This window comes from Haliaeetus albicilla, chromosome 11 (genome assembly GCF_947461875.1).
Source record: "Haliaeetus albicilla chromosome 11, bHalAlb1.1, whole genome shotgun sequence".
Classification (NCBI taxonomy): Eukaryota; Metazoa; Chordata; class Aves; order Accipitriformes; family Accipitridae; genus Haliaeetus; species Haliaeetus albicilla.
Window position 1 is genome coordinate 39,171,706 of NC_091493.1, and position 27,836 is coordinate 39,199,541.

The 27,836-nt window shown below is 38.4% G+C and overlaps 1 protein-coding gene across 8 annotated transcripts; it reads left to right on the forward strand.

Annotated features, from left to right (window-relative positions):
• The first annotated feature begins 3,062 nt into the window (after positions 1–3,062).
• On the forward strand, positions 3,063–27,836 carry MKI67 (marker of proliferation Ki-67). Of its 8 annotated transcripts, XM_069797225.1 has the most exons (17): positions 3,063–3,289; positions 4,630–4,743; positions 6,273–6,354; positions 6,436–6,551; positions 7,051–7,120; positions 7,948–8,026; positions 9,993–11,507; positions 11,836–12,074; positions 12,801–13,040; positions 13,140–13,224; positions 15,369–15,484; positions 15,699–15,870; positions 15,959–16,093; positions 19,366–20,702; positions 21,874–21,949; positions 22,522–25,626; positions 27,178–27,836. In XM_069797225.1, the coding sequence occupies exons 2-17, from the start codon at positions 4,652–4,654 to the stop codon at positions 27,348–27,350; spliced, it is 7,632 nt and encodes a 2,543-aa protein (XP_069653326.1). In that variant the 5' UTR covers positions 3,063–3,289; positions 4,630–4,651; the 3' UTR covers positions 27,351–27,836. The 8 variants fall into 8 exon arrangements, with proteins under 8 accessions (XP_069653326.1, XP_069653322.1, XP_069653323.1 ...); XM_069797221.1 differs by having other exon boundaries at positions 12,801–13,224; XM_069797222.1 differs by having other exon boundaries at positions 12,801–13,224; positions 22,525–25,626.

Sequence of the window (27,836 nt, forward strand, 5' to 3'; positions counted from 1 at the left end):
CTTGTAAAAACCCCCAGGAAGGATCTGACTTTAATATCTTTATTGGCAGAGATACCTAGTGTTAGAATTCTGATTTTGTTTGAATGTTTTACATCTAAATACAAGATTGTCCAGTAGCAAAAAGCTATCGTGACAAGCTGAAGGTATAATAATAAGGTCATGCCTTAATATGCTGAACTAAATTAAAACCCCACCAAAGCTTATAAAATACACTTGAGAGTAATTTAATTCAAAGGAAAAAAAAAACATTTAAAAAGCTGCTTACATCTAACTGTATCGTATCTGAAGTACCCTAAAGTCATCATACCACATAAAATAGTATTTGAGGCAAAGTAAATAATTAAATAAAATAGTAGTAATATCAAAAGGAGTGTTCTGCTTTGTGAAAGATCTGAATAGTAGAATTTTATCCCCTGAAGCACAAAAGACTGGATGACCTTGGAAAAGGCCTTTCTCCCTTTGCATCTCTTTCCCCCACCCATGCATGTATAGAACTTTAACTTGGAATTAAGGTCACCAGATTCCGTATCTCAGTAATGCATATTTATTATAAAAACAACAAAAAAAATCAGGCATCAGTCAACAGTCTGTCTATTTTCCCTTGGAATTTCCCCAGCCATCTCGGAGGGGATACTGTGATGTTGGGGTAGAAAGGAAGGAATTGAGCGAGGCTGTCTTTGCTGTCAATTAGTTATGATAAAAATAAGGTTTGCTTTTTGAAGGAGTCTGGTAACTGAAATGTTTTGCTTTTATGTGTCTGATAACATGGTGCATATCAAAAATACTGTGCAAGTTGGAACCCACACTGCTCCTTCAGGATGTTTTTCCTGTGGTCGTCTTAAAAGATAAAAACCAGGTTTAAGTGTTAGTTACCAGTTTATGTTTGGTGGCTAGGAAATAGAGGGGGGAAATATCAGGAATTCAAACTTACTTGTGTATGTTATGCAGGGTATATTTTAAATATAATCTGTAAGTGTAAACTGCACTTCCTTTTTTTCAAATTATTCAGAATTTCTGGAAGTACTTGGGTTTTGTGCTTATTTTAAATTTCTTTTCTATTTACTTCTCCAGCAACAGAGATTAATTTGGCTTAGATTTTTGTGGAACCATGGCCTGAAAATGAGGTATCAGGCAGTCTGAGCAAACTGCTGCCAAAAGAACAGTCTTGCTCCCTGTCCCCCTCAATATTGGCCTTCCAGGAAGGGGAAGAGCATTAATTTGCCTGAATCTTCATGCGCTGCCTGTCAAATCTCTGTTCCCTTTGTTTTTAAGCACTTTCCTACACTGTTTCATGGAGGCAGAACCAGCACCTTCCAATCTCTTTTCTAGAAGTCCAAAAGCTTTCATGACTCCTTTGGACATCAAAAAGAATGAGAAAGCAAATAGGTATCTTGCTTTTAAAACTTAATATTAATATTGTGCATCACATAGAGGAGACTCTGGAGACTAAAATTAGGTGTTTGGGGCCTATATTTCATAATTTCAGACCTCTGGTGCAAATGTTCAAACTACAAGAAGAACTGAACACAAAGACAGAAGTTGCATAGTCTCAGCGTAATCTGCATTTTTCTGCACAAATTTTTAAAGAGTTATCTTGTGTATTCTGGAGAGGGCTATGGTTAAAAGCCTTTCCAATCTGGAAAATGTTTCTAAACTGAGATTACATTCAAAGGTACTGTCCTCTCCTTGGCTATTTTCAAATTATGGCTTCTCCTCATTTTTAATACCAGGAGATTATCTCATTGATTGGAGATTAATTTTTAAATTTATACAAACACTTGATAGCAATTTCAAAATATAAACCTGATCAAGGATGAGAATGTCAATGATACTGGATTTGTCTAGGAACAGCTCTTTCTGCCTTTGTGTGACTGAACTAAATTCTGGTTACTTGCTAGGTGTGTTGTTTTTGTTTGTTTGTTTTTCTTCTGTCTTTAAATACAGAGTAGCACAAACAGTGTTTGTCTTGATCCTTGGTTTCTCTTACAGATTCTCAAATTCATGTCTTAGTAGTAGATTCCTGTCAGGGAGCAGAGATGGGAATCAGTTTTTGTAGATAAATAAAGGTAACTAAATGGCTGATTAAAATGGACTTAAAATGCTAGTTTTTAATTTTAGTTTTTTAGTTTTTATTTTTAGTTTTTATTTTTAATACTGCTGCTTTCTCCCTCCCATCCTTGCTCCCTTTCCCCCCCCTCCTCCTTTAAAGCCCCTTATTTTTATGTTTAGTGATATTTTAATTAATAACATTTTCATTACCAAAAGACCGGTGCAGAAGGAAGATACAGACGCTGAAACGAGTTTAGAAAGCCTACGTTGAGCCGAAGCACTATAAACTGATTCTGGACCTTTTTTTACTGACCCGAGGACTTCTCATGAGGCTCAAGCGACATCAGTAGCTGAAGAGGTGTGTTATTTGGCACCCAGCCGAGTCCCCCGTGAATCCCTCTCCCTCACAGAGACGCTGAAGAAACCCGTCCAGGTACCGGCCCAAACCTTCGCCCGTGTGGGGGGGTGTTTGTGGGTGTAGGGGTGTCTCTCCTCCGGCAGAAGGCGGTTGACAGCCGTGAGGGAAGGGGAAAGGCTGCCAACCGGCGGTTCTAGGCGGGAGGAGCGGAGCCGCCCTGAGGCGAGGAACGGCTCCCGGGGACGGTACCTCAGGCCGGGCCCGCCCGCCTCCCGCCATTTGAAATCAAACCGCCTCCGCGCTCCTGATTGGGTCCGCCGCGCGGTACACGTGACCGCCCTTTCACCAATCGCGGGCTGACGCGCGCCTTTTCGAAAAACAACCCCTTCCCGCGACTTCGGAGGCGGGGCGGCCCTTTTCTCCTTCCGCCAAAGCCGGCGTCAGCGAAGGCTAAAAGAGTCCGGTCGCCGAGGGGCTCCTGTCCCAGCCGGCCGAGCTCCGTGTGTCCCCTCAGCCGTGGCGGCTGTCAGCGGGTGAGGGCGGCGGGCGGCACCGGGGCCGTCTGCACGGTAACCGTCCTCCGTTTTGACGCGGCGGAGGGATACGGCCGGGGGTGCGAGGCTTCCCGTCGCGGCGGCCGCTGGCGGGAAGACTCAGTCCGCGCCGCGCACTGACAGGAGGGAGGGGGGGGGCGGCCCCTCAGCCACCTCATCGGCCCCTCAGCCACCTCATCGGCCCCTCAGCCGCCACATCGGCCCCTCAGCGGGTCTGCGAGGGCTCCGCCGGAGGGTAGCAGGCGTCCGGGACACCGCTGGTCTCGGGGCTGTGGAGCGCCGGCGGTGGGCGAAGGCGGCTTCATGGGAAGGAAAGGCAGTCCTGGAGGTGAGGGGAGGGGAGGATCGGGCCGGGAGGACGCGGTTTTGGGGCTCCGGGCGCTTCGGGGAGGGGGTGGGTCCTGTTGCTGTCCTCGGTGGATGTCTGCTGCCCGGCAGTCGAACCGTCCTGTCAGCGGGAGCCGGGACGCACCAGCCCCGGCCGCGGCGGTGGCTGTGGGCCGCCTGGCTCGCAGAGGGGGCCGCAGGGAGCCTGGGCTCGTAAGGGTGGTGTAAACTTCGGTTTCTGCGGCTTGTGCGGCGTTTTTCGCTCGTAGGAGTTGGTGGGAACTGCGGACAGGCACTTTGGGTAAGGAAAACTGAAGATTGCAGTCTTCTGTAACGTGCAGGTAAAGGCTTTTCTTAAGGGTACTGTCAAATTTGTCCTAGGGTGTGCTTTGTTTTGTTTTTTTGAATAAGTATGAAACCTAGCAAAAGAGTTCAGAGGGATCGTCCTTAGCTGCATTTAGTTCCCTTGTTTTTCGCTTGTCACTTCCAAATGTGTAATATTCGATAGTGCATTTTATGCATACTTTTTTGAGGATTGCTTGTACTTAGTGGCACACTCCTATTTGTACATGAAAGGAATAGCGTATCTGGTTGTGCAAACGCTGTGGGTTTGGGTTTTGTTGGGGTTTTTTGTTGGTTTCTTTTTTTTTCAAGTTGAACGTTCCTTCTCCTTTCTCACTATGTGCACGCACGGATGCACTTGCCACCTCTCAGCTGTATCAGCAGCCTATCGGGAGATCCTAGCAACTGCTAAACTTTCAGCCTTCTTTTCAGCTGTCTTCCTGGGAGTGCTTCTTCCTGGAAATGCCACCATTTCCTCCTTGTTCAGGAGGATACAACCATAGTCAGTTGGTCTCTGTTTACTTTTAGAATCAAGTCTAAGAATTTCCACGTGGGAAGAGAATGTGTAATATCTAGATTTAGGTGAGGAGAGGTAACTGTTTATATGAAAATAGCTTTAAGTTGCTTATGGGATGAAATATGTGTTGCCCCTGAATCTTCGCAAAGGCTCAGATGGGTAGCAAATACCTATTGCATATGTAAAAGTTGTATAACCAAGTTTACATGAACATGTGATGACTGCTCTTGCCACTCTGTGTAAGCATCAGTTTCTCCAAACACACAGTGCCTTCAGCTTCCCGTGTGCGATTACAGTGGTTGCTCATGGTAAATAGTTCCCAGTTTTCGACACAGTCAAGCACATGTAAATGGCACTGAGATTCTTCTGCTGAACATTGGAAAATGTCTCTTGAACAGAAGTAAAAAAAGTAATTACATTGATTTACTTTCATAAATATGTAAAGCATTATTTGGATGAGTAATTTTGGCATTCTTTTACAGGTAAGATTCCTTATATTTCAAGATGCCGCTCTTTGGGAATATTGTTGTAATTAAACGGAATGGGACTGATGGAATTAGTTTTCCACTCACTGCAAGTTCTTGTTTATTTGGAAGGTGAGAATTAGTTGAGTACTTGCATACATCAAAATAGTATTAGCGATATTTTTCCTGCAGATTATATCTTTTAATACTTATCTGCAAAAATAAATGTTTGTTTATTTGTGAGTGATGTACAGGGGATGATATTGGTCTAAGGTTATTTGTAAGACTAGAAAGCTGAACTTAATTTTTGTCCTTTCCTTGCTAGAACTACTTTTTTTTTTTTTTTTTTTTTTTTTTTGAGTTTCTGGCCAAAGGAAATCTGGGGAAGGGATTAAAAGTAATACACAGCTGACAAGCAAGTGATGGTATTCTTTTATGCAGAGGCAGTTTCCAGATAATTGGCTAGGGAAGAGAAGTAAGGTACATAGCTTGTATTTGACCATCTTCATTACCTCAGTGCTCTTCTCTGTTTTGGGTTTTGGTTTGGTGATTTTTTTTTTTTTTTTTTTTGGTTCTCCAAAACCTCAGGAATACGTCACCCAATATCTAGAATTAATATTAAAAATTAGTAAGAACTTATGCCTCCTCCTCCCATCTTGAAACTTACTTCAACTCACACAGTTGAGTGATAGTGGGTTTTGAGTTTGATCCAGCTATTTTACATTAAAAGATAAAATTAATATACCTGGATGGTATATGTGAAGACTTAACTAGATGATCTTACTATAAATAGGCTTCAAATAAAATGTTTTTACTTCTCTTAAACTAGGTCTGTTCAGCACTTTACTGGCTGATAGATATCTTAAATAACTGTAATTATTCAATCTGGAATCAAATTCCATAATGAAAGTCTATGGGAAGCACTCTAGTGTCAATAATACTGTTCTTTGACTTCAGCAGAGCTGCCCAGACAGATGATACTTAATGGTACAAACGTTAATTTCTGCCAGCTCTATCAGTGAGAGGTGTCCCGTACTTCTATGAACAGAAGCTCATATGTTTGATGCCTAAGACCTACAGCATGTCAAAAGCATTACAGATTAGCTTAAAAAAAAAAAAAAAACAGAAAGAAAAAATCTGTACACTTAGAAACACAGCTTGCACTTACTAACAACTTTTAAGAAGGTAGAAGTGGCTATCCAGGTGAGACCAAAGGTCCATCCACCTCTTACTCTGTCTCTGAGAGTGATCAGTAACAAATACCCAAGAGCAAGCTTAAGAGCACGTGCTGATATTTTCTAAAAATATTCCACAACTCTTCAGCAACTTGCAAGTCAGGAAACTAAGTAAACTCAAACCACCAGATATCTGTTGTAGACATGTCTCTTTCAGCTTGTTGTGAACTACTTTTTTTAGAATTTGGGTTTTTAACACGTTTTTCCTGATATGGATTCTCTGATGTAGAAGTGTGAGCTCCTGTTATTTTTCACCACAGTTGAAAGACTTAGGTAGTTCATTTTCTTCATGTTACTAAATGTGAGAAAGCATCATGCTGCTGTACAATTATTAGCTGAAAAGTTGGAAAATCACCTAATTCTATAGCAGTCAGATTCTTCTGTCTTCTGTGTGTCTTGAAACTCAAATTGTATTTTCACCTGCAGGAGAACAGAATGTGATATTCGTATCCAATTGCCTCAGGTCTCAAAAGAACATTGTAAAATTGAAGTAAATGAAAACAAGGAGGTAAGATATACATATTTTAATGACATATGAATTGCATTGTTGCATCTCATCAGGCTACTGAAATGTTTGTTTTATTTTTAGGCAATATTGACTAATTTAAGTACGGTAAATCCTACGCAACTGAATGGTAGTTGTTTTAAGCAACCTGTACCTCTGAAGCATGGAGATGTGTTAACTATTATTGATCGTTCTTTCAGGTAAGTGCCAATGACAGACTGTTAGTGCCTCCATCCTAGAATGTGTTCTGCAGGTAAAAAACGCAGAGAGCTTTGTGGACACAGGCTCTTACTGCTGGATGAAGATACAGAAGATGGCTGTAGATAAATTGGAAAAATTAAAATGTCCTTTTACCATCTTCAGAAACAGAAGTTAATTATTTCATATTTCTTTACAATGTCTTATAGACCTTCAGAAGGCAGGATTGCTTAAAGATTTTTTTTTTTAATCACTTTTATATTACGTTAAGCTAAACCAATAAAGATAGAATTGTCTAGAGGATGATTTTGATTTTGTTTCAAGGGTAGTCATTTTTAGGGGAAAATTTAGAAGTATTTTGGTGTAGTTAAAGCCTTTAAAAGTGATATGTGTGTATTGTTGGGAGTGGACAACTATTGCTAGGTCATTTATCTTAATAACAGGAATTTAGTCATCAGGTATTTGACAAAAAGTGGTTGTCTTTTTAAATATTTCTTCCAGATTTGAATATCCTCTCCAATCAACTCCAAGAAAGAGGCGTTCTAGATCTCCAAAAGATGAAACACTGCAGGTAATTTTGTGGCCATACACTTATTTATTCCAAGTACATTGGTATTAGTAGTGATATGGTATTTTATTTTCCTGTGTTTTCTTAATAGGAATAACTTTTCAGCCATAGACTACCTTTCTGTTTGAAGATACAAGTAAACTCCTTCAGATAAATACTTTTTTAAAAATTAATAATTTATTAATTTTAGACTTGTCATTTTCTGGTAATAGATAGTTAATAATCTATGATGTTACTAATACAGGTAATCTCTTAAAAAATAATCCTTAGCTTTTTCCAAGAGAGGATGGGATGCAGGAAACGCAGACTGTGAGCCTTGGAATATCCATGTACTTTAAATGAGGAAGTTTGCCCCAGAGAATGAGCATTCTTTTTCTCAAAAATAATCTGTGGTTCTATATGCTAGTATACTAACGTATTGTTGGAATTATAAATACCAAACTAAGCCTATCTTTTAATAATTTATTTTTATTAGTTTATTTTTTTGTTCTCAGCAAAGTTTTCTCCCTTAAAGGGGCATACTGTGTCTATTGAAAGTTTTTTTTTTTTTAATGTTATAGTTGCAATGTGCATTCTTATGCTACAGCTGCTTTTAGAGCTAATAATTTTAATGATAAAACAAGGCTTAAGCTCTTGTGATATAGGACCTTAAATGTGCACTGGTCAATGTTCTTAAATTTTGAAATATTCTAGGATTTAATTTGAATACTTCTAAACCTGTTTAGTCAACAATGCACATACTTTTATAAATCTAGTGTTTTTCAATGTATGGTTGAAAGGTAAACTATAAAATATTTGTTGCTCTGCTGTAATATTGTACAAATTTACAGGTTCTTCATGTTCAGCAGGTGGCAGAAGTGGAATTATTATGCAAACAAACTTCAGGATCTAAAAGTCCTCATGCTTCAGGTTGGTACCTGTTTTTTGGGGGCTTTGTTTTCTTCTTCTGCCTTAACTGCATTTAATCTTAGCATAAGAGGAAAAACAAGATTGAAAAGAGCAAAAGAAATGTATTTTAAGGCTTTTCAATCTGAGTACAATACACCTCGCTATGTCGGTGTACTATCTCATCATACTTGGATGCTGTGATTTACCAAAGCTAAGTCCTGCCAAGAGAAATCAGTTTAATTGCATCCTGACAAACGTGCAGTAACAGTTAGCCTCAAATTGGTGAAATCCATATATATTGCTTTGTGCAAATTCAGTTTATGAAGTTTATAGCAAGGAATGGAATTCAGTACACCAGCTTTGCAAATGCAGTACAAATGTCAGTTGAAACTGATGTGTGAAACGATTGCCTATTACATTTTACTTTTCAGCAGCACCAAACGAGTACAACATGGCAAATTCACCTTTGTGATTAAAATTTAACTTGCAGCTCTCTGTTGACCTAAAATACAGCTAGATCCCCTTTGAGCAAATATTGCATTATCTCATGTATTCTTACCTAATAAGAAATTGAAACAGGTATAATTCTGGAGATACATGGGAAGGGTTAATTTTGCTGATTGAAATAATAGTTTACAGTAGCTGTTTCACGTAGACCCAGTAAAAATTATTTAGAGCTACTAAGTCTGGGTAGTTACAGACCATAGGCTGGTTAAAGGCCAGGACTTCACCTTCTCATCCTTCTTGTCTTAAGTAATGCTGCTCTCATGGGAAGAGATGAGGTTGTTACATGAAGGCTATTTATCTACAGACAGGTTTGATTTTTGTGACAAATGTTTGTTCCAGTGCAAAAAACCCAGGCTGTTTCAAAGTGTTCCATTTCAGTGGGTTGTTGTGAGCTCATCTGTATTCACAGTGTTTGGGTCATAGGTTCCCCAACACTGTCCTACAATACAACAGTCTTTGCTTTGTTGTTCTGTCAACTTTGAGGGAACAACTTGTCAGCTCAGTAAAAAAAATACTGATGTCTCCAGTTGTGTAAAAGCTTTCATAGAAAGATCTAATTTCCTGTTCTTTCCCATGTCTCTCTTCCCCCCCCCCCCGGCCCTTCCCCCTCCTTTTCCCCTTTCCTGGGAGGTAATTGACAGGCTTTTCCTTCTTTGTCAGAGTCTCTACCTTCATCTTTACATGAATTATTTCCCATCACAATTATGAAAAGTCAACATGTATCAGCATTTGTTCCTGCAGGCATTCATGCTGACATAAAGTAGTGTTGAGAAGTAGACCTTGTAGATGTATAGTTGTACATAAGGTCTCAGCTTCTTGTGGCTTAAAAAGGCACCTCTTATCAGATGAACTTGTTGGCTTGCATATACCCCTTGCTCATGGAAAACGCAAAGTGGAGCATGCTACCTCAAGCTTCCTTGGATGCAGTTTACAGATTGCAGTGGAACGGCAGCACACATGCAGTCACTTGCTATGTCTCATCTGGGAAGTGGCAGCTCTGCTCTACTGTCTGGCTTTACCCTAAAGAAGCATTGCCACAGTTCAAGCAATATAGCACCTATGTAAATGCAGGACAAAAACCAGACTGAATTGTGGTAAGCTGATCGAAATGGTTGTTTAATTCTATACTCATAGATTTGTTTTGTGGCAGCCCTGAAAGATGTATATGAGTCATTGATTCTGCAGAAAAACAAAAGCATGAAGTACCAAGTGCCTTACCTGAATATGGGATAAATTCCAGATTACAACATAAATTTTATGTTAAACATTTAGATACTAATGCCTCTATAATGAGAGAAACTGTTATTGTTAACAGTTTTATTTACTGTACTGTATCTTGGACCCTGGTTGACTGTCTTGGGAGAGGAAAGGAAGGAATTTTTAGCTGTATTTATGGAACTCATATTTGTAGTTCTGCAATTTTTAAGTAACTCTGCATCTATATTACTTTTTGTTTTGCTTTGCTTTGCTTACTTTGTAGATAACGCTGAGTGTGAAGAAAAACATGCCAATGAAAATAAACAAAGTACAGAGGAAGATATTTCCAAAGCTTTACCCATCAAACTACAAACACCCAAATCTTCACACAGAATACATCAATGTAGTAACAAGCAAAGTGAAATGTCTCCCTTTAGTAAACTCTATGAAAAACTGAAATGTGAGCTTAAAGTGAAAAAACCTCTGCAAGAGGGAAATGTACCTCAACAAGCTGCAAAAGAAGATGGTAAGAGTGTTCTGCTAGAACCAAGTGCTGGAATTTCATCGTCAAGTTGTGTTTATGATCTGGGAAGCCTGACTAAAGAAAAAGAAATAGGCAGAAGTGAAAATATTGAAGAATGTAAAATAACAAGACAGCAAGAAGTAATCAATTCAGAATTTAACCAGATCTCGGCTATAGGAAGTGCTACCAAGAAGAGTTTTACCAGAAGTCCTCGAACTTCTGTTTCAAAGGAGATGTCAAGGGATACTGGTACAAGAAGTCACTTGCAGGATCATAAGGAACTAAGTACAGCAGGCAAATCTAAAGGTACTGAAGTTACAACCAAACCCAGTAAGGAGAATGATGGAAATGCAGCATTTTCACTGAAGCAGTGCTCTATAGAATGCTTGGATTATGCAGATAAAATAGAAATACACAGCCCTGCAATAGCAGTAGATAAACTAGCACAAACAACTAACATGACAGATGTTTCTGAAGTAGATAAATATGTTCTTTCTACACCAGTGCCCAGGAGGAAGAGTCCTCGGTCTCATTTCATATCGCCTACCAAAGAAACTAGCAGAATGAATCCTGTAAATACTGATACTCCAACAACTCGACGACGTGTGTCATTGCAACGTAAGTCTTTTTCAGAAATTTCAGCTGAAACTCAAAAGGAAGATTCAGTGTGCAGAAATGATAGCCTCAAACAACTGCCTTTGGAAGAAAATAAATGCTTAAAACAAAGACAAAATATTAAGCAACTTACACCAGGAAAACCTGTAGAAGAAGAAGTGCTGAAAGAAATTGGTGATCAGGCAAACTTTGTTAACTCAAAAGAGGGACATTCTGAAACTCCTACTTCTTTTTCTAATTCCAAGAGTCCCAGAAGAAATAACAGGCAAAGTAAAGAATTATCAAACAAAAGTGTCCATTCAGAGACACTGGCTGCAGAAGAGTTAACACCACAACTGGCATCTCCCGCTGGTCAGAAATCTGACTCTGGAAGAAAAAGGGGTAGACCAAGGACCTCTGGACTGCTAGCTGGAAAAGCATTGGAGACAAATGCCGTTCAAGAACATCACGATAAGACTACAAACAGAAAAGACAGTGGAACTAAAGAAGAGTTGGCCACAGAGGGGTATCATCAGAAACAAGATTTGGAAGATGCCAGCATTATAAGACCTCATAGATTGTCAGCAGAGAGAAGGTCTTCTGGAAGTGCTACTGTACTCAAAGACAATGAGGATGTCTCAGAAATGGGTATTTCTGGCCTGTTGGCTGGAGACGAATCAGGTAAATATGTTTAATCCCCTGCCTTAATTTTTTTGTATTTGAGAAATTCTCGTAGCATTTTTATGATAATTTTTCCACTTACATAAAACGTAGAATCCATTGCTGACTTACTAGTTCTAAATTATTTATCATGTAGTTATATTTGACCACAATAATATGTATAAAATTTTCCTCAATTGAATCTATTTCTCTTTAAGGTAAGTTACATTCTGATATATTTCCAACTTAAAAATGCACAAGTAAGCACTGTTTTCTATGCTGGTTAAAAGGTTGACTTGGATTCTTAGATATATAGAAATATTTCCAATTGTTTGTTGGTTTTTTTTAGGCAAGAAAAAAAGGATATCTCAGAAGAGGAAAAGTGGTGATTTGTTACTTCAGCCTTTAGGAAAAAGAAAGAGAGTGTCTTTTGGTGGTCAGCTAAGTCCAGAACTTTTTGATAAAAGTTTGCCTCCCAACTCACCCCTTAAAAAAGGTGCGATTCCTGCCAGACTAAGCTTACCGTTTGGAAACTCACCACGTGCTGTTCTGAAAAAAGCTCAGGGCTTGAAGCACTTTGCAATCCAGGTAAACGTTAAGACTAACCAAGTTGCTAAGACAATTAATGTGAACAGAATTTATAAATTCTAAGGCTTCTAAAAATTAATTAAAAATTAGTAGTAAACATTGTTAGACGTATGTTGGGAAGTGAAATTATAATTGCACATTATAAAATCAAATTTTAATCAGCATTTTTTTAACTTCTCCATTGTAGGAAAGGGCTCAGCTTAGCCTTTATATCTGCCTGTCTTTATACAGGAGGTCTGTTTTTATTTACCTCACATGCTATTATTGCTCATTCTCCTGCATATTCAGGAGTACATTTCTGTATGTTTGTACTTAGCAGCGGTGTCTACAAGCTCCAGTTTCCCAAAAACAATAGAAAACAAAACAGTAGCACGTTGGTAGACTGTGCAAGCTACTGCCACGTGGTTTGGCTAGAAGTTTGAACACATTTGCTGTTAATTTAAACTTGTTAAAATGTGAGTAGTGTACTTGATGTGAACAAAACTTTGGAATAAAGTAGAATTATAAATTCAGTTAATTTATTCAATTGAATTTGCATGTCTTGTGAGACTGCTTTGAAATGTAAAATGTTACAGGCTTGTTTTCAGAGAATAACATTTAAAGCTTTTTCAAATGAACTGATGATATTTTATACTATTGTATTTACTTGTCAGAGATGTAGATGAGCATTTGTAGTTCAGCTATGCGCAGTAACGTTTTATCTTAATGTATTTTTTTTTCCACCAGGAACTTTCTGAACATTTGCAGAAAGAAAAAATGTCACCAAAAAATTTACCAGCCCAGAAGTCCGCAGCTGCCTCATCCCCTGCCTCTGGGAAGGCAACACCTAAATTTACTTTAAGCTCTCCAGCACTGTACACAAAAGGACGTTTCTCTGTTTCTCATGTCACAACAGTATTACCAATTGTAGAAGAGAAGGATGCTGTTGCAGAAGACATGAATACCAAGGAGAAAAATGATGCCCAGGTGCAAACACCTAAAAACTCTCACATTAACCAAGATGATAAAACCTTTTTAATGGCTACACCTGACAAATTAACAAGAAGTGCACAACTTGCTTTGAAGGTCACTCCCATGAAGAGGAGAAGTGGAGCTGTAGCAGTTATCAATGCAAAAAGAAGAAGTGGTGCCTCTAGTGCCAATTTACTAGGTTTGTTTCAGGAGTTAATTTTTAATATTAACTTTAATGCTTTAACATACAGGAACAGAACTGAAGTAGGCCTATTATTTTGTTATGCAGAGGCCGCCACATGATTGGCATATCTTCTGACGGTTGTTGGACTTATTGTAAACAACTGGGAATTGCAAAGTGTTACATTCTATCGTATTCATAAAGCAGATCGCTAAATCATAAACTGTATTTAGAACACAAATCTTAATGTTGACAAGTTGAAAAATGGTAGAATTAAGGATTTCCTTGCAAGATTAGTTGCAATAGTGATCCTTCAAGTTCAAGTAGTATTGAACTAAATCAAATTGTATCAATTACATCAATTGTGGTTTGAAAACGTGCACTTTATAGCAGTCTAGCTTCAGTTTGTTTTCTTTGTGCCTTTTTTTATACACAGTTCACAACCTTTGTCCATGGAGTGGACTGCACTTAATTGTTGACAGTTAAAATAATAATAATTAAATAATATTTTAATTAAGTAATTTAATATTTAATTAAATAATTTAATTTAATAATAATTAAAATTAGGATGATAACTACGTGGTAATTTGAATATTTTGAGGTTGAACATTTGAATTTGAATGTAGAACACTGGTTCAAAATAGTTTCAACAGCATTGGAAACATTACGATAGGGGAGCTCTGGTTCTTGAAATTTTTATCTTTGAAGAAACTCACAGATAAGATGTCTTTGTCATCTGTTTTCAAAATCTTTTAAAATCAAATTTAAAGCTTCCCACCAACACCACTATTCAGCCAGGAATTTTTATTGCTCTTTACTATCTCCATTTTTTTGTAGTGTCATTTTAAAATTTCGAACAACATACTACATACGATGTCCCAGTGATGGTCTCATTATTATTATTACATGATGAGATAAGATCACAGGCCTTCACAGTGCTTCCTGATTAATACAGCTGAAAGTGGTATTAGTCTTTTAGTGACATAAGTGGGGTTTGTTGGTTTGTTTTTTTTTTTCCAGTGGCTTTGGTTGTTCCATTCATTTTATAATAACAGCAGAGTACTTCACAAATATTAATGACAAACTATTTTTCACCACCTCTCTGTAATGTGTAAGTGGTTTTTAATATCAGTGCTTCAGTTTCTCCTGTAATATGGAAAGATCACCACAGTTCCGAACACTTTTGGATGTCTCCTTTGTATCCAAAATAAAACTCTTTGTGTTTCCAATGCTTTGTCAGATAATTTACTGCTTGCTTGGCATTTTTCTACATATCCCGAACAACCTAGCAATGACAGCTTTTGAAAGTTCTTTTTATTTACAGAGTTTCCCCAACTTGCATAGCAGTTCTGACAAGAGAATAATAATACCCTTTTCTTCAGGAATGGCATTCCCCTTTTTATCTCTAGTTTAAAAAACCCAGACTTTTCTTTTATATGATCCCTGTCTTCACATAGCCTATTTCTGAAGTAAATGAGGCAGATGTCCTACCAACTTACAGCTTCATTTGTTACACAGCTCTAATTCCCTGATTCTTCTGCTGTGTACAGAATGATGCTGTGATAAAGGTAACCTTTGGGAATTTTCAAAGTATGTTATAAGGAGGAGGTCATATAAGAAAAAATTATGGAATGTCTGTGTAGATCTAAATGCTGTAAGTAGTATAAATAATTTCCTGACTACGAAATTCCTTGGGAAGGTGGTGAAAGAAAAGCTGGATATGTTTCACTTAGAAGCCATTTCTCTAATGTTAAATCTCATGTCCCACCAGGGAAAAGTTCAGGTATAATAATGAATGAGACTGAAAGGCTCATGGCAAGTTTCTATTGGGAAAAATTATTTCTTTACAAAAAGAATAAGGACGGAATTGGGTCAGCATTCAATTCTAGGGTCTAACACCTATTTGACACTGTATGAAGCTTTTTTTTGTTGTTTTATTGTGGAAAGCCATACTGGGTACTTGGACACTTGTTAACTTCAGCTGAAATTGGGTCTTCCAAGTGAAAGTGTTGCATGGACCACTTTAGTATAGGTGTTGTCAGATGATACAACAACCATTTTCCTATGCCTCACTGCAGCAAATCCATTGGAATCATAAATAATTGTGAACTTCAGTTTATACATCTGAGAATTAAAGGGGTTATTTCTCTTTTGCTTTCTAGTTGCAAAATCTTGGGCAGAAGTGGTAAAATTAGGTGTTGCAAGACCACAGTCAAAGACTGTTAAAAAACATGTCCACAAGGGAAGATCCCGAAGGAAAATAACCCAATCACTGAAGGTATTCTTTTTCTTTTTTCATGTTTCTTTTTGTTGTTTTTGCACAACCATAAAACAGCTTGTAGGTATTTTGCTACAGAAGCTAGAATCTTCTGAGCTTTTAGTATGTTAAATGGGTGTTGATGTCTTTGTCACAGTGTGTAAGAAATGTAGATTTTTATATATAAGGAATCTTTGTTTACTAACTTTTTTTTTCCTTTCTTTCCCCTCTGCAGACTCCAGAAAGAAAAATAAATGGTCATGTTAGTACAGGTCATGCAGAGTCACCTGCTACAATAGTTGTAGGTAGAGCTTATTCCACCACAGTCAGAACGGCTGGACGGGTCCCTAAAGTGGTAAAAAATCCTATCTTGAAGCTAAACATGAATATGGATGAAAGCTTCACAGGTAAGTTTTTAAAGTGTGTTGCTCACTCTGCCAACTGTGTAGTTCTTTTGTCAAAGCATATGCTCATATCTCTGAATATAATTTATAGGAATGACTGAAATGTTTCAAACTCCGGAAAATAAGAGTGGAAAAACATTATCTTTGGATGCTGTTCAGAAGACTGATTTTACACCAACATGTACTGCAGTGGAAATTTCTGAATTGCACACTCCTGAAGAATCTGGTATGTTTGTTATTTGGAAAGAAAGGGATTGTTTAGGTATATTTAGGGGTAGCAGTGTAGTGGTGTGTCTGCTGCTTGAGACAGTGAGTAGTCTCAGCCTTGGCAGACTTGATGTATTAAGATGAAGCACCTGGCAGCCCATAAAAGGAACTGTTGATTTTTATCATGTATTAAAAGACATTGTTGTAGTTCCAGTTAATTTCTGAGTAGGTGTTATTTTCTTATTTGTTCTATTTGGTATGAAACTTCAAAATATTTCAGGCAAATCTTGTGCTGAAGCATGGCACTTTCTTAATCGGTTATCTGTGGATACATCTAAATCCAGTGACAAACTTTCATGGGAGGGAGAGGTTATTGTGTAATCTTGCAGAAAAAAATCTATTTAAGGTTTTTGTTTGGTTGGGGTTTTTTTGTTTGGTTTTTTTTTTTTTTTACAAAGTCTCAGGTTAGGACGATTTGTATTAAGGTGGTTGTGCATCTTCTACTAATAACCTTGCATACCAGTCGTCATGTCCCTGTATAACTCAGAATTCTTGAAATTAAAATTCTGTTTTCTTGAGAATTTAGCAAAACTGAGCATCTACTGAAACACCAAGAAAAATCAAGAATAAATCCTCCAATATTTAAAATAATAATAATAATAGTTGAAATGTATTTTGGTTTATTTCAGATGTGGAAGATAGGCTTAGGTATAACAAACCTTGTTACAACTTCAGAAGGGGGTCCAGCAAAAAGTGTTTTCTTTGAAATGGAGAGCTAGTAGAGTGATCTTCATCCATCTGAAGATGTCTGTTATCAGATGTTATTTATCCTGTTGTTTAGTGCTTTCCTTCAATCAGTGGGCAAGCCCTTAATCTTAGATTCTATACACATTGATCCTTTTGTACATCGTGAATACTTTAGTTTCATAATTTAGGGAATATGGGTTGAAAAAACTAGTTTATTTCTTAATCCTGCTGGACCAGGAATTTGGAAGGACTTGAACATCTATCTCATGATTAGGACTTGACAGGATAGGAACTACAAAGGCAAGTTATTGCTACATCCTACAAGCCTTGATTAAAAACTGACACCAGCAGACGTGTATTTTATTTCTAGTTTGAAGAGGAGGGTTATGCTTTTAAAATGAACTGAGTGGTAGTTTTAAGATTGAGATTATAGTTGCAGTTAAGGATAAGGGACTCCTTGAGTTAGCCTGTTTCTCCAGCCTGCAGTACTCTTACACGTTACTGGCCTTCGGGTAGAGACTCATTAACTGCAACTCTCTGAGCCTGACCATCCAACCAGTTCTTTATTCAAATGGGTGCCCATTCATATAGCCTGTGATGTTCTTGTTTGGATACCAAAATATTGTGGGAGACAGTGTTGAAAACCTTGTTAAAGTTGCATTAAATAATAGCCACTGCGCTCTTTTCATCCACAAATCTGTTCTTTTTACCAGAGAAGGTAATTGGATTGGTCAGGTTTGATTTTTCCTCTGATAAATTGATGCTGACTGTTCCCAATCACTCTGTTCTTCCTGTGCCCAGAAGGGTGTTTCAAGAGGACCAGCTCCACTACTTTTCCAGGGACCAAAGCAAGGCTAGCTTTTCAATATTCAAGGCTTGGTCTTGAATGGGTTCATGAAGCGAAATTCCTGCTTAACCAACTTCATTTCCTTTTCTGACAGGGTCACCCATGTAGTTGAACAAGGGAAGTCAGTAGATGTGGTGGTTTGGGATTTTAGTAAAGCTTTTGATGTGATGCTGTCACAGTATCCTTCTGGATAAAATGTCCAATACATAGCTAGACAAGCCCATAATATTCTGGCTGAGCAGTTGGCTGATAGGTCAGGCTCAAGGAGTTATAGTAAATGGGGTTATATCAGGCTGGTGGCCAGTCACCAGTGGGGTGCCCCAGGTCTCAATTTTAGGGCCAGTGCTCTTTAATGTTTTTATAAATGATCTAGACGCAGGAATCAAATGTGCATTAAGGAAGTTTGCCTATGATACTAAACTAGGAGGAGCTGTGGATTCCCTTGAGGATGGAGAGGCCCTTAGAGAGATATCTTGATAGACAAGAGAGCTGACCAAGCACCAAATATATGAAATTTAACAAGAGCAAGTGCCAGATTTTCCACCTGGATGGGGTAATACTGGTTATACATACGATCTGGGGGGCGAGAGGCTGGAGGGCAACCCTGTGGAATGAGATCTGGGGGTTTGGGTTGGTGGCAAGTTGAATAGGAGTCAACAGCGTACCCTGGCAGCCAAAAGGGCCGGCTGTGTCCCGGGTGCAACAAGCACGACATAACTAGCTGATTGAGAGAAGTGATTGTCCCGCTCTAGGCCGTACTGGTGGCCCTGCCTCGAGTACTGTGTGTAGTTCTGGGCGCCTCATTATAAGAAGGATATCAAACTTCTAGTGTACAGAGGAGGGTGACCAAGATGGTGAAAGGTCTCGAGGGCAAGACTTATGAGGAGCAGCTGAGGTCACTTGGTTTGTTCAGCTTGGAGAAGAGAAGGCTGAGGGGTGAACTCATCGCAGTCTACGACTTCCTCAAGGGGGGCAGCGGAGGGGGAGGTGCCAATCTCCTCTTTCTGGTGACCAGCGATAGGACACGAGAAAATGGAATGAGGCTGTGTCAGGGGAGGTTCAGGGTGGACATTAGGAAAAGGCTCTTCACTGAGAGGGTGGTTGGTCACTGGAACAGTCTCCCCAGGGAAGCAGTCATGGCACCAAGCCTGTCAGAGTGCAAGGGGTGTCTGGACGAAGCTCTTAGTCATATGGTTTAGTTTTAGGTAGTTTTCTGCGAGGAGCAAGCAGTTGGACTTAATGATCCTTATGGGTCTCTTCCAACTTGAGATATTCTATGATATAAATTTTACAAAAATATCTTGTCATGTTTTTTCTTCCCTGGTGTCGGGAAGGTCAAATGTATGTTCTTGAATGTGAAAATTTGTGATTTATGTATTGCTTCAAAACACAAAGGAAATTGCAATAAAATTCTTGCATCACAAGAAGTTTTAGGGACAATAGAAAACATTAATTTTTATATCAGATTAAATAAGAAAAAAAAAATCAGATTTTTTTATAGTCAGTTTTTTAAATGTGTGTGCTGTACCTTGTAGAAGCTAATTACCAAATCAATTGTCAATGCACATTTTTGGATTTTGGTTTGTAGAAGGCTCCGTCTGTTTGAATCCATTTTACTTAGTTATACAGCAATTAGAATGCTTGGATTTTCTGCTTAATTCATTTTCCAAATTACATAAATCTGTTGCTTATTTCAGGAGAGATGATGGTGTCACCATTAAATAGTTCAGATGCTTCAGAACAGAAACGAGATAGTCCAGGCATTTGTCACTTTCTGAGAGAGAAGGAGTCTCTAAAGTCTATATTTGATGCAATATGCACAAAAACTCCTGAAAAAAGAAAAGCTATGCTGGAAGAAAATATTAGTGTGGACAGTTTATCAATAATTCCAGAAGAACAAGTGTCTCTGGTAAAATCAGGAAGAAAAAGGAGGACTCCAAAGCAGAAGTTGGAGCCAGTTGAGGTTGTGTCAGGCATCAAGCAGCTTTTAAGGACCCCAGAGCAAAGGTCAGAACCAGTAGAGGCCTTGTCGGGCATCAAGCAGCTCATGAAGACCCCGAAGCAGAAGCTGGAGCCCGTAGAGGCTTTGTCGGGCATCAAGCAGCTCATGAAGACCCCGAAGCAGAAGTTGGAGCCCGTAGAGTCTTTGTCGGGCATCAAGCAGCTCATGAAGACCCCGAAGCAGAAGCTGGAGCCCGTAGAGGCTTTGTCGGGCATCAAGCAGCTGATGAAGACCCCGAAGCAGAAGTTGGAGCCCGTAGAGGCTTTGTCGGGCATCAAGCAGCTGATGAAGACCCCGAAGCAGAAGTTGGAGCCCGTAGAGGCTTTGTCGGGCATCAAGCAGCTCATGAAGACCCCGAAGCAGAAGCTGGAGCCCGTAGAGGCTTTGTCGGGCATCAAGCAGCTCATGAAGACCCCAAAGCAGAAGCTGGAGCCCGTAGAGGCTGTGTCAGGCATCAAGCAGCTCATGAAGACCCCAAAGCAGAAGCTGGAGCCCGTAGAGGCTTTGTCAGGCATCAAGCAGCTCATGAGGACACCAGAGCAAAAGTCAAAGCCAGCTGAGGCCCTATCAGGCATCAAGCAGCTCATGAGAACCCCACAGCAGAAGCCAGAGCCAGTTGAGGTCCTGTCGGGCATCAAGCAGCTCATGAGGACCCCACAGCAAGAGTTGGAACCTGTTACAGATGAATTTGCCTTTGAAAGATTGCTGAAGACTCCAGTACAAAAAAGGGAAGCAGTAAAAGATGTAGCAGGTGTTACTTTAACCAAGAGAACTCCAAAGCTGAAATATCAACCAGTAGAAGACATGATTGGGGTCAGCCGTATTTTCAAGACACCAAAGGAAAAAGTTGAACCCATAGAAGATGTGTTTGGTATTAGTAGGTTAGTGAAGACTCCAAGAGAAAAGTATCAACCAGTTGATGATTTTGTGGGTCTGCAAAGGCTTATGGCAGAACCCAGGCAGAAATGTTCTGATTTTGAAGTGGACTATGTTGGAGTTACGGAAATGTTTGATATACAAGAGGACATGAAGGTAAGATACTTTCTTTAGCTTTTGGAAGGAATGTATTTAGACTTTGAAGCCTGTGGTTGAAATGAATTCTTAGACCTCTTAGTGTAACATCTTGTATGTTACAGTGCTTAAATCTGTCATGCCCATAACCTCTGGAGGAAAAGATACCTTCTAGAAAAGCACCTTGTATTGATTTGAAAGCTGTAAAGATGGCAATCTTTTTTTCCTTGGTAGCTTTGTCCAGGTGAATGCCCCCCTGCTAGAAGATATAGCTTATTACAAATTTGAATCTGAACATTTGTTGGGTTTTTTTCTGGTCATTTGTTCCTGTTACATTTAAAGAACCCTTTAAATTGCTTACAAACCATAGTCAGATTTTATCTCAGCCTTCTTTTTCATAAGCCAGGCACATGGTTGGTGGTTTTTTTGTTTTGTTTTGTACAGCTGCTTCATACCCTATAGATTAAATTTTAAGCTCTCTTTTCCTTTGCACATCCAAAAGTGTTGAGCTTTTGACAAAACATGTTGCTATATGGTCAGTTGATTGCTCTCTATGCCCCCAAGTCTTTCATTCATTTCTTCCTGAATGGCTGTCTATTTTATAGAGACAGCTATATATATCACTGTACATTTGCCTGTGTTAATATGTATTTTCTTTGAAGGAAGCCTGTCTAAGTAGTTAGTGAGGTTGCTCTGGGTTACCATTCTGACCTTATAATTCACAGCTTCATCAGTCTTGTAATTTGTGGATTTTATTAGTATTGATTTTTATGTTCATTCCCAGATCCATAGGTAAAATGCTGAGTATCACTGGACTTAGTGCTCATCAGTGTAGAACTACAATAAAACACTACAAAACACTCAAATGATTCGGCTTCGTACCCCAGATTCCTTTTGAGAACTTTTAGACACTTGTCAGCCAACTTAATTAATACTTTTTTTTAACTATGCACTGTTTATTATCTTTAACTTTAAAAACTGCTATACTAGCTTCAATGGCAAGTTCAATATATTTATGCGCTAATGTCATATATATGGATGCAGTTATAAAACTAAGTTGATTTCATTTTTAGAGAAAAGTATTTGACAAGACTTTTTTCAAGTATTATTATAGATTAATTTTTTATAGGTTCGCTCCATTATTTCTTGTCCTGTCAGACATGCATTTGTTGATTATTGTTTATTCCCTTAGGCCAGATCAGTAAGTGTTACAGATTCTAAGGAAGAAGATACTGCATCTCACTGTAGTAATTCCACTCATAAATACGGTAAGTACGATTACTTTTACTTTAACTATAGAGGAATAATGAATATATAAGGTAATAGATGTTATTATGGAGTTTTAACATATGTTTTAAAAATTCCAAAATATCCAGTGCGAAGTGTGCAAAGCTTATGGAATTTGTGCAGTCATCCCTAATGAACACCAGGTGCTGGAATCCTACTGGTATGGAAGTAACAGTGTAGTAGTTTGTTGGTGTCATAATGTTGGCATCTCCAGACACAGCAGTGTAAAAAAACTTGATGTTAAGGTCTCCACTTAAAATTATATTTCTTTGCAAAGACTTTCAAGAACGGAGCTTAAACCTACAAATGCTACCTACCAAATAAACCAAACATCTTTGGTCAGAAGGCTGGCCTTTTATCTAGTAATTTGTTAAAATATTCATTTATTTATTTTTAATTAAGAATATTAAGTGTGATTTGTTTGAGCAAGATGACTCTTGTTAGGAAAATTGAAACTCTCAGATACTTTGATCAGGCACAGTAATGTGTAACTTTTATTTTTGCTCTTTTCTATGTTAAAACTTTGAATGGGGAAAAAAACTCCCTGTTTTAGAAGACAAAGGAAATACTTCACAAGGTGAAGATTCTCAGCAGAAGGAATCACCTAGTGAAGACCAGTCTACTCAGAGACTAACAAGGGGCAGATCGAGGAAGACAGTACATCCTGCTTCAGCAAAGCAGAGTGAAGAGGGTTTGAATTTGAAAGAATTGCAAAGTCTGGTAAAAAAGAGCACCCAAGAGGAGGTGGGAGAGATGAGTACTTCAACTTCAGTAGCTAAAAACAAAGAAAAGGGAAGGAGAACAAGCTATTGCATACAAGAAGAAGTTGTTTCAAATCACCCTGATCAGGAAAATGTTGAAATTGTTTCATTTGTGGAACCACGTGGAGCTGCTCAAAGACCAGGAAGAGGTAAAAGGAAAGAACCAAAGGAGTTAAAACATCCAAGTGAGAACCTTGAGTCTTGTGGCAAAGATTCTTCAGTGCTACGAGAAGAACCTGCAAATACGAAACAGACTTTGCAGGAGTATGGTATCAATGACATATTAGCAACTGAAGATGATCCAGGTGTAAAGACAGTAAGTGTATCTAGTAGCATTCAAAATGAAAATTGTCAACTGCAAACAGGTTTAAAAAAACCTGAAAACAAGTCTAATGAAGGTCGTGTAGAAGACAATGAAGAAATGCTGCTGTCACCTAGGAGAAGGTCTAGAGAAGTAAAAAAAGTAGAGAACGCAGAGCCACTGATTCCACCTAAAAGAGGAAGAAGAGCTAGAAATGACCAAGTTAAACACACTTCTTCAGAGGACCTTCACGGGACAACAAGGAAGCTTCGTAAAGACCTATCAGCAAAGATGATACAAAGAGATGAACAGACTTTTGACAAAGATACTGAGACTCCCACAGCAGAAGAATCTGAAAAAGGAACTAAACTTGAAATAAAGGTAACAGAGAAAAGAGTCAAGTCTTTAAGAAGTGCTAGAAAGCACTTGACTGAAGTAAAAGCAGACACTTGCGGCATGGTGCTTGAAAATATACAAAACATTCAGAAAACTGAGGAAACTTCAACTGAAACTGATACTGAAACACAATCATGCATCAAAAATGAGACTAAAGTATCTCAGGGAGATGAAACAGAAAATGCTCAGGAAAATGCAACAGAAGCATCTCAAAGATTAAAGGCAGAGTCACCTTCTGGAGAGACGAACGAAATGCCAGTTACTGCTCTGAACTTGGAAGCAAACAGAAGTGCAGTACAGGAAACAAACAGAACTAGAAACAGGAGAGGCAAAAAAGACTCTTTGGAGAAAAAGACTGATGAATTTGCCGAAGGTGTAAACAATCTAGAACTAGTTACTCCCAAATTTAAGTCAGAAACAGAAATGGATGAATCTTCTCTCAAAGATTCTTTGGGCTCTGTTTGTGTCAAGAATACATACGAAGTCACGAAGGAGCAGAACAACCCAGCTGCCACATCAATACCTGCTGCAAACAGTGACAATCTTGCTCATAGCAATCAAAAGCGGATAAGAAATGAACAGAGAATACTTCAGCCAAAGCAAACTGAAATCCTACAAGAGAATCAAGCACAAAAAATTGGAACAGCATGTAGAAGAGGTAGAGGTAGAAAAGTTAATTCTGAACTTGAAGAAGCCAGTTCCAAAGCAGTTGGAGGAAAAAGGAGTTTACCTGGGGATGACAAAGGAATGACTTACAAAGTTTCTAAATATGAGACTTCAGAAAATCCTTCTTCACAAGTAAGGAGGAGCAAAAGAAAGCAAGTTGTTTCCATTCCACAGATAGCTTGTTCTACCTTTATGGAAAAACAAACATTAATTGCAGATCATAGTAAAGATGAGGCTTTTGTAAAGGAGCAAGATTCAGCTTTGGAAGATGCTCCCTCTTCAACAGAAGACATTCCACTGAGACGAGGGAAAAGACAAGAGGTTGCTGCAGCATCACAAACATCTAGATCTCTTTCTATCAGAAAAAGACGTGGTTTGCTAGAAGGTGATGATAAAAAGATTACCGTGAGAGAAGATCAAAATCCAGCTTTGGGAAATAAGACTTTGCAGGCAAAAGCGAATGCATCAGCAAGGGACAAAAGGAAAAAGATTGATCTAGCAGCACAGGCAAAAAGTTCATCTTCTCTCCAGTGTGGCTTGACAGAAACTGATGATAAAGAGGAGGGTACTAATGAAGAACAAAATACGCCTTTGGAAACAGTGTCCTGTGCAAAAGAGAAGCCATTGGGAAGGGGCAGAAGGAAAGAAACCATTCTGGCATCACACACAACTAATTACGTTTCTCTTAGAGGAAAATGCGGTTTGCCAGCAGATAATGGTAGAGAAGAAGCTTCTAAAGAAGATCAAAATGTTCCATTAGAAACTTTTGATTCATTTGTAAAAGAAAATCAACTGAGAAAAGGCAGAAGGAAAGAAATTGCCCTCTTGTTAGAAGCCACAAGTTCTACTTCAGTTCAGGGAAAACGGGGCTTATCAAAAGAAAGTGGTAAAAAGAATAACTATAGGGAAGCAAAAAAAGTGATTTTGGAAAATTCTACTTCCCAAGAAAATATGGATCTTTCAAAAGGGAACTCAAGACAAACAATCACTTCACCGGCTGTTAGTTCCACCTCACTTCAAGGTTTGCCAGAAGATGGTAAGAATGAAACTCCTGAAGAACAACAGAGTATACTTTTGGAAGTAGCTCCATCTGCAAAAGAAAATCCATCAAGAGTAGGCAGAAAGAAAACAGTTTCTTCCAAATCTGAAGAAACTAGGTCTGCTTTTCTCAGGGAAAAATCTGACTTGCCCAAAGACAGAGGTCAAAAGAGGATTCTTAAAGAAGGTGAAGATACATCTCTAGGAAATAGTTCATCCCAGGGAAATACAAGGCAATTGAGGAACAGAATGACAAAGGTGGAATTCAAATCAGAGGCAGCTACTTCTACTTCTCTCCATAAAAATGGCGACTTGCCAGAAAATGGTAACACTTTGGAAACTCAGATTGTGTGTTTGATATCCGCTGGTTCTGATAAAAGTAATCAGGCTGGAAAAGGAAAAGATGTTAACCCCATACAACAGGCAACTTTCACTTCTCGCAGAAGAAAATGCCAGTTGCCAACAGATGACTTAGCATCCAAAAAATCAAAATCAGGTGAGGCAAGAATTTGCTTTCTATATTCTAAGTATAGCTAAGTTATGTATAGATATTAACAATAATGTGTACAAAGTTCTAGTATTACTGTGGGCTGCGATGCTCTAATGTAGATAGAGTAAATCTTTAATATAGCAAGAAGACTTAAGTAAATAGGGTCTCTGTTATCCTATATAAACAAGATGGTGTTCCTAAGTAGAAGGGATTGGTTTTATGGGATGTGACCTGTATTTTTCCTCTGTTGGGGTATTGAAATGTCTTCGTGCTCTTCTATAATACATTCTCTTTCAATCCATAACAATAAATTGTAGTTTAGAGTATATACAGTGACTAACTTGCATGCAGAAGAAGGTGGTAATGACAGAACATGATAATCACATGTTTGTAGCAACCATTGTTCATCTTGTTTTCTCCTAAATACCATCCCAAGCTCCTGCTTTTATATCTCTAGGTTTTGGAGAACCTTTACTAGTCATCAGTTGTTTTTTGAAGTTGATGCTAGAAGGGCCTGAAGCTGTATTTGAGCTAAAAAGACAGCAAAAGTTCCATGCGTCTCCCATTTCTTCCTTTATTCTTTTACTTTCCCCAAGCCAGTGGAACTCTTGCTGCAGACATTAAAATATTCCCTGGAATTTTTGGCTTGATGTGATGTAGCTTAAGAACTACCATGATGCAATTAGAAAAATATTATCAAATAAATGTGTGCAAATGGAAATAACAATGAATCTTTCGAGCTACATATTGAGGCGTTTCCTGCCAAATTGTGTTAGAAACCTTATTGTGATTTGACCATGCCCTTCATTTCATTTCTCTTTGGCTCTTTCCCTTTTCTATTGCACGTGCTTATCCTCATATAACGTGTACATCTCTTTTGCCATGTATCTATCTTGGTTTATTAAGTTGTCTTTTGTTTCCCTTTACGCTCTTGCCAGTTCCTGCTTCCGGATACTGCTATATGTACTTGCCAAATGATTGATCTCTTCTGATGCTTTACTACCTGCCTGGATAGTTTCTCTTCCGGGGAGGTCATCTTTCCCCATGTGGATTTTAGTGACAGTTTGTATGTCTGGTGCTTGGGTTGATGCTTATCTCCTGGAGCAGCTTAACTTTTCTGTGCTATCTAGATACTTAGGTAGATGTCTAGTCTTTTCTTTACAGTTAAAAGCTTGACTTTCCAGCTTTATCTGGACCATAAAACAGTTACTATATATTCATTTTTGCAAGATTTTTCTTCAGTGTTGGATATGTTTTAGTTTTACATATCAGTAGAAGGAATTTTAGCTAAAATGGTAGCTAATTGGTTTTGGTGCTCTCATTAATGTTAACCTACTTTCAGAAATAGCTGTAAGTCCTCAGGGATCTGTCTTAAAGGATATTGGATATGCAGAAGTATGGGGTTTGTAACTGGTTTGTTGAATTCATAGATGTAATCTTTGGAATGTAGTCATTAGGGACATTTCCTTTAAAAACAATGTAACTGAAGATTGGCTTTTGTATAAAATGTTTGATTTATGATACAAATTTACAGTTACTTTTTTTGTGTACAAATAGAGAATGATGAAAATAGATCGCTACAGAAAAGAAAAAGAAACAAAACTAAAGAAGAACTTGGCAAAGAGGATGTAAGGGCTACTCGGACTGCTGGAGGAACGGACAGGAAGACAAGATCAAGAACAAGTGCAAACCGAGAAAATAGTCTTAATAGTCACACAACCAGTTTTTAAATCAATTCAGTAATTGAAATTGCAGAGTTTTAATGTGAATTGATTTGCACTCAGATTTTGTAAAGCAATCACTGAATTATGATATTCTCAAAATATATTTCTTAACGTGTTTACAGATATGGCGTAGATATCTGTTTTAATAGATTTGTCTATGTGTAGTGGTTCCTAAATGGTGGGGTGCTTGTGCAAAACTGCAAACATAAAAATAAATCTTTTTGTAACAGTATCCCCCTTTTTCTGTTGGTCAGTACAGCAGTCAGGAAGCCATATTGCTTTACTGCCAGTTTAATTGTAAGCTATTTTCTGCTTAAATTTTCATGTGCTTAAGTCTTATTTTTCATTACAGTTCTGTAAATATTCTTTAAAAAACTATAGACGTATTAGCAGAACTATTATGCTGAAATTTTAATAATTTTTTTAAAAAAACCCTTGAGTCCATTGTACTGAAAAGTCTAGATCTGTAAGTCATTAAATTTGTAAACAGTT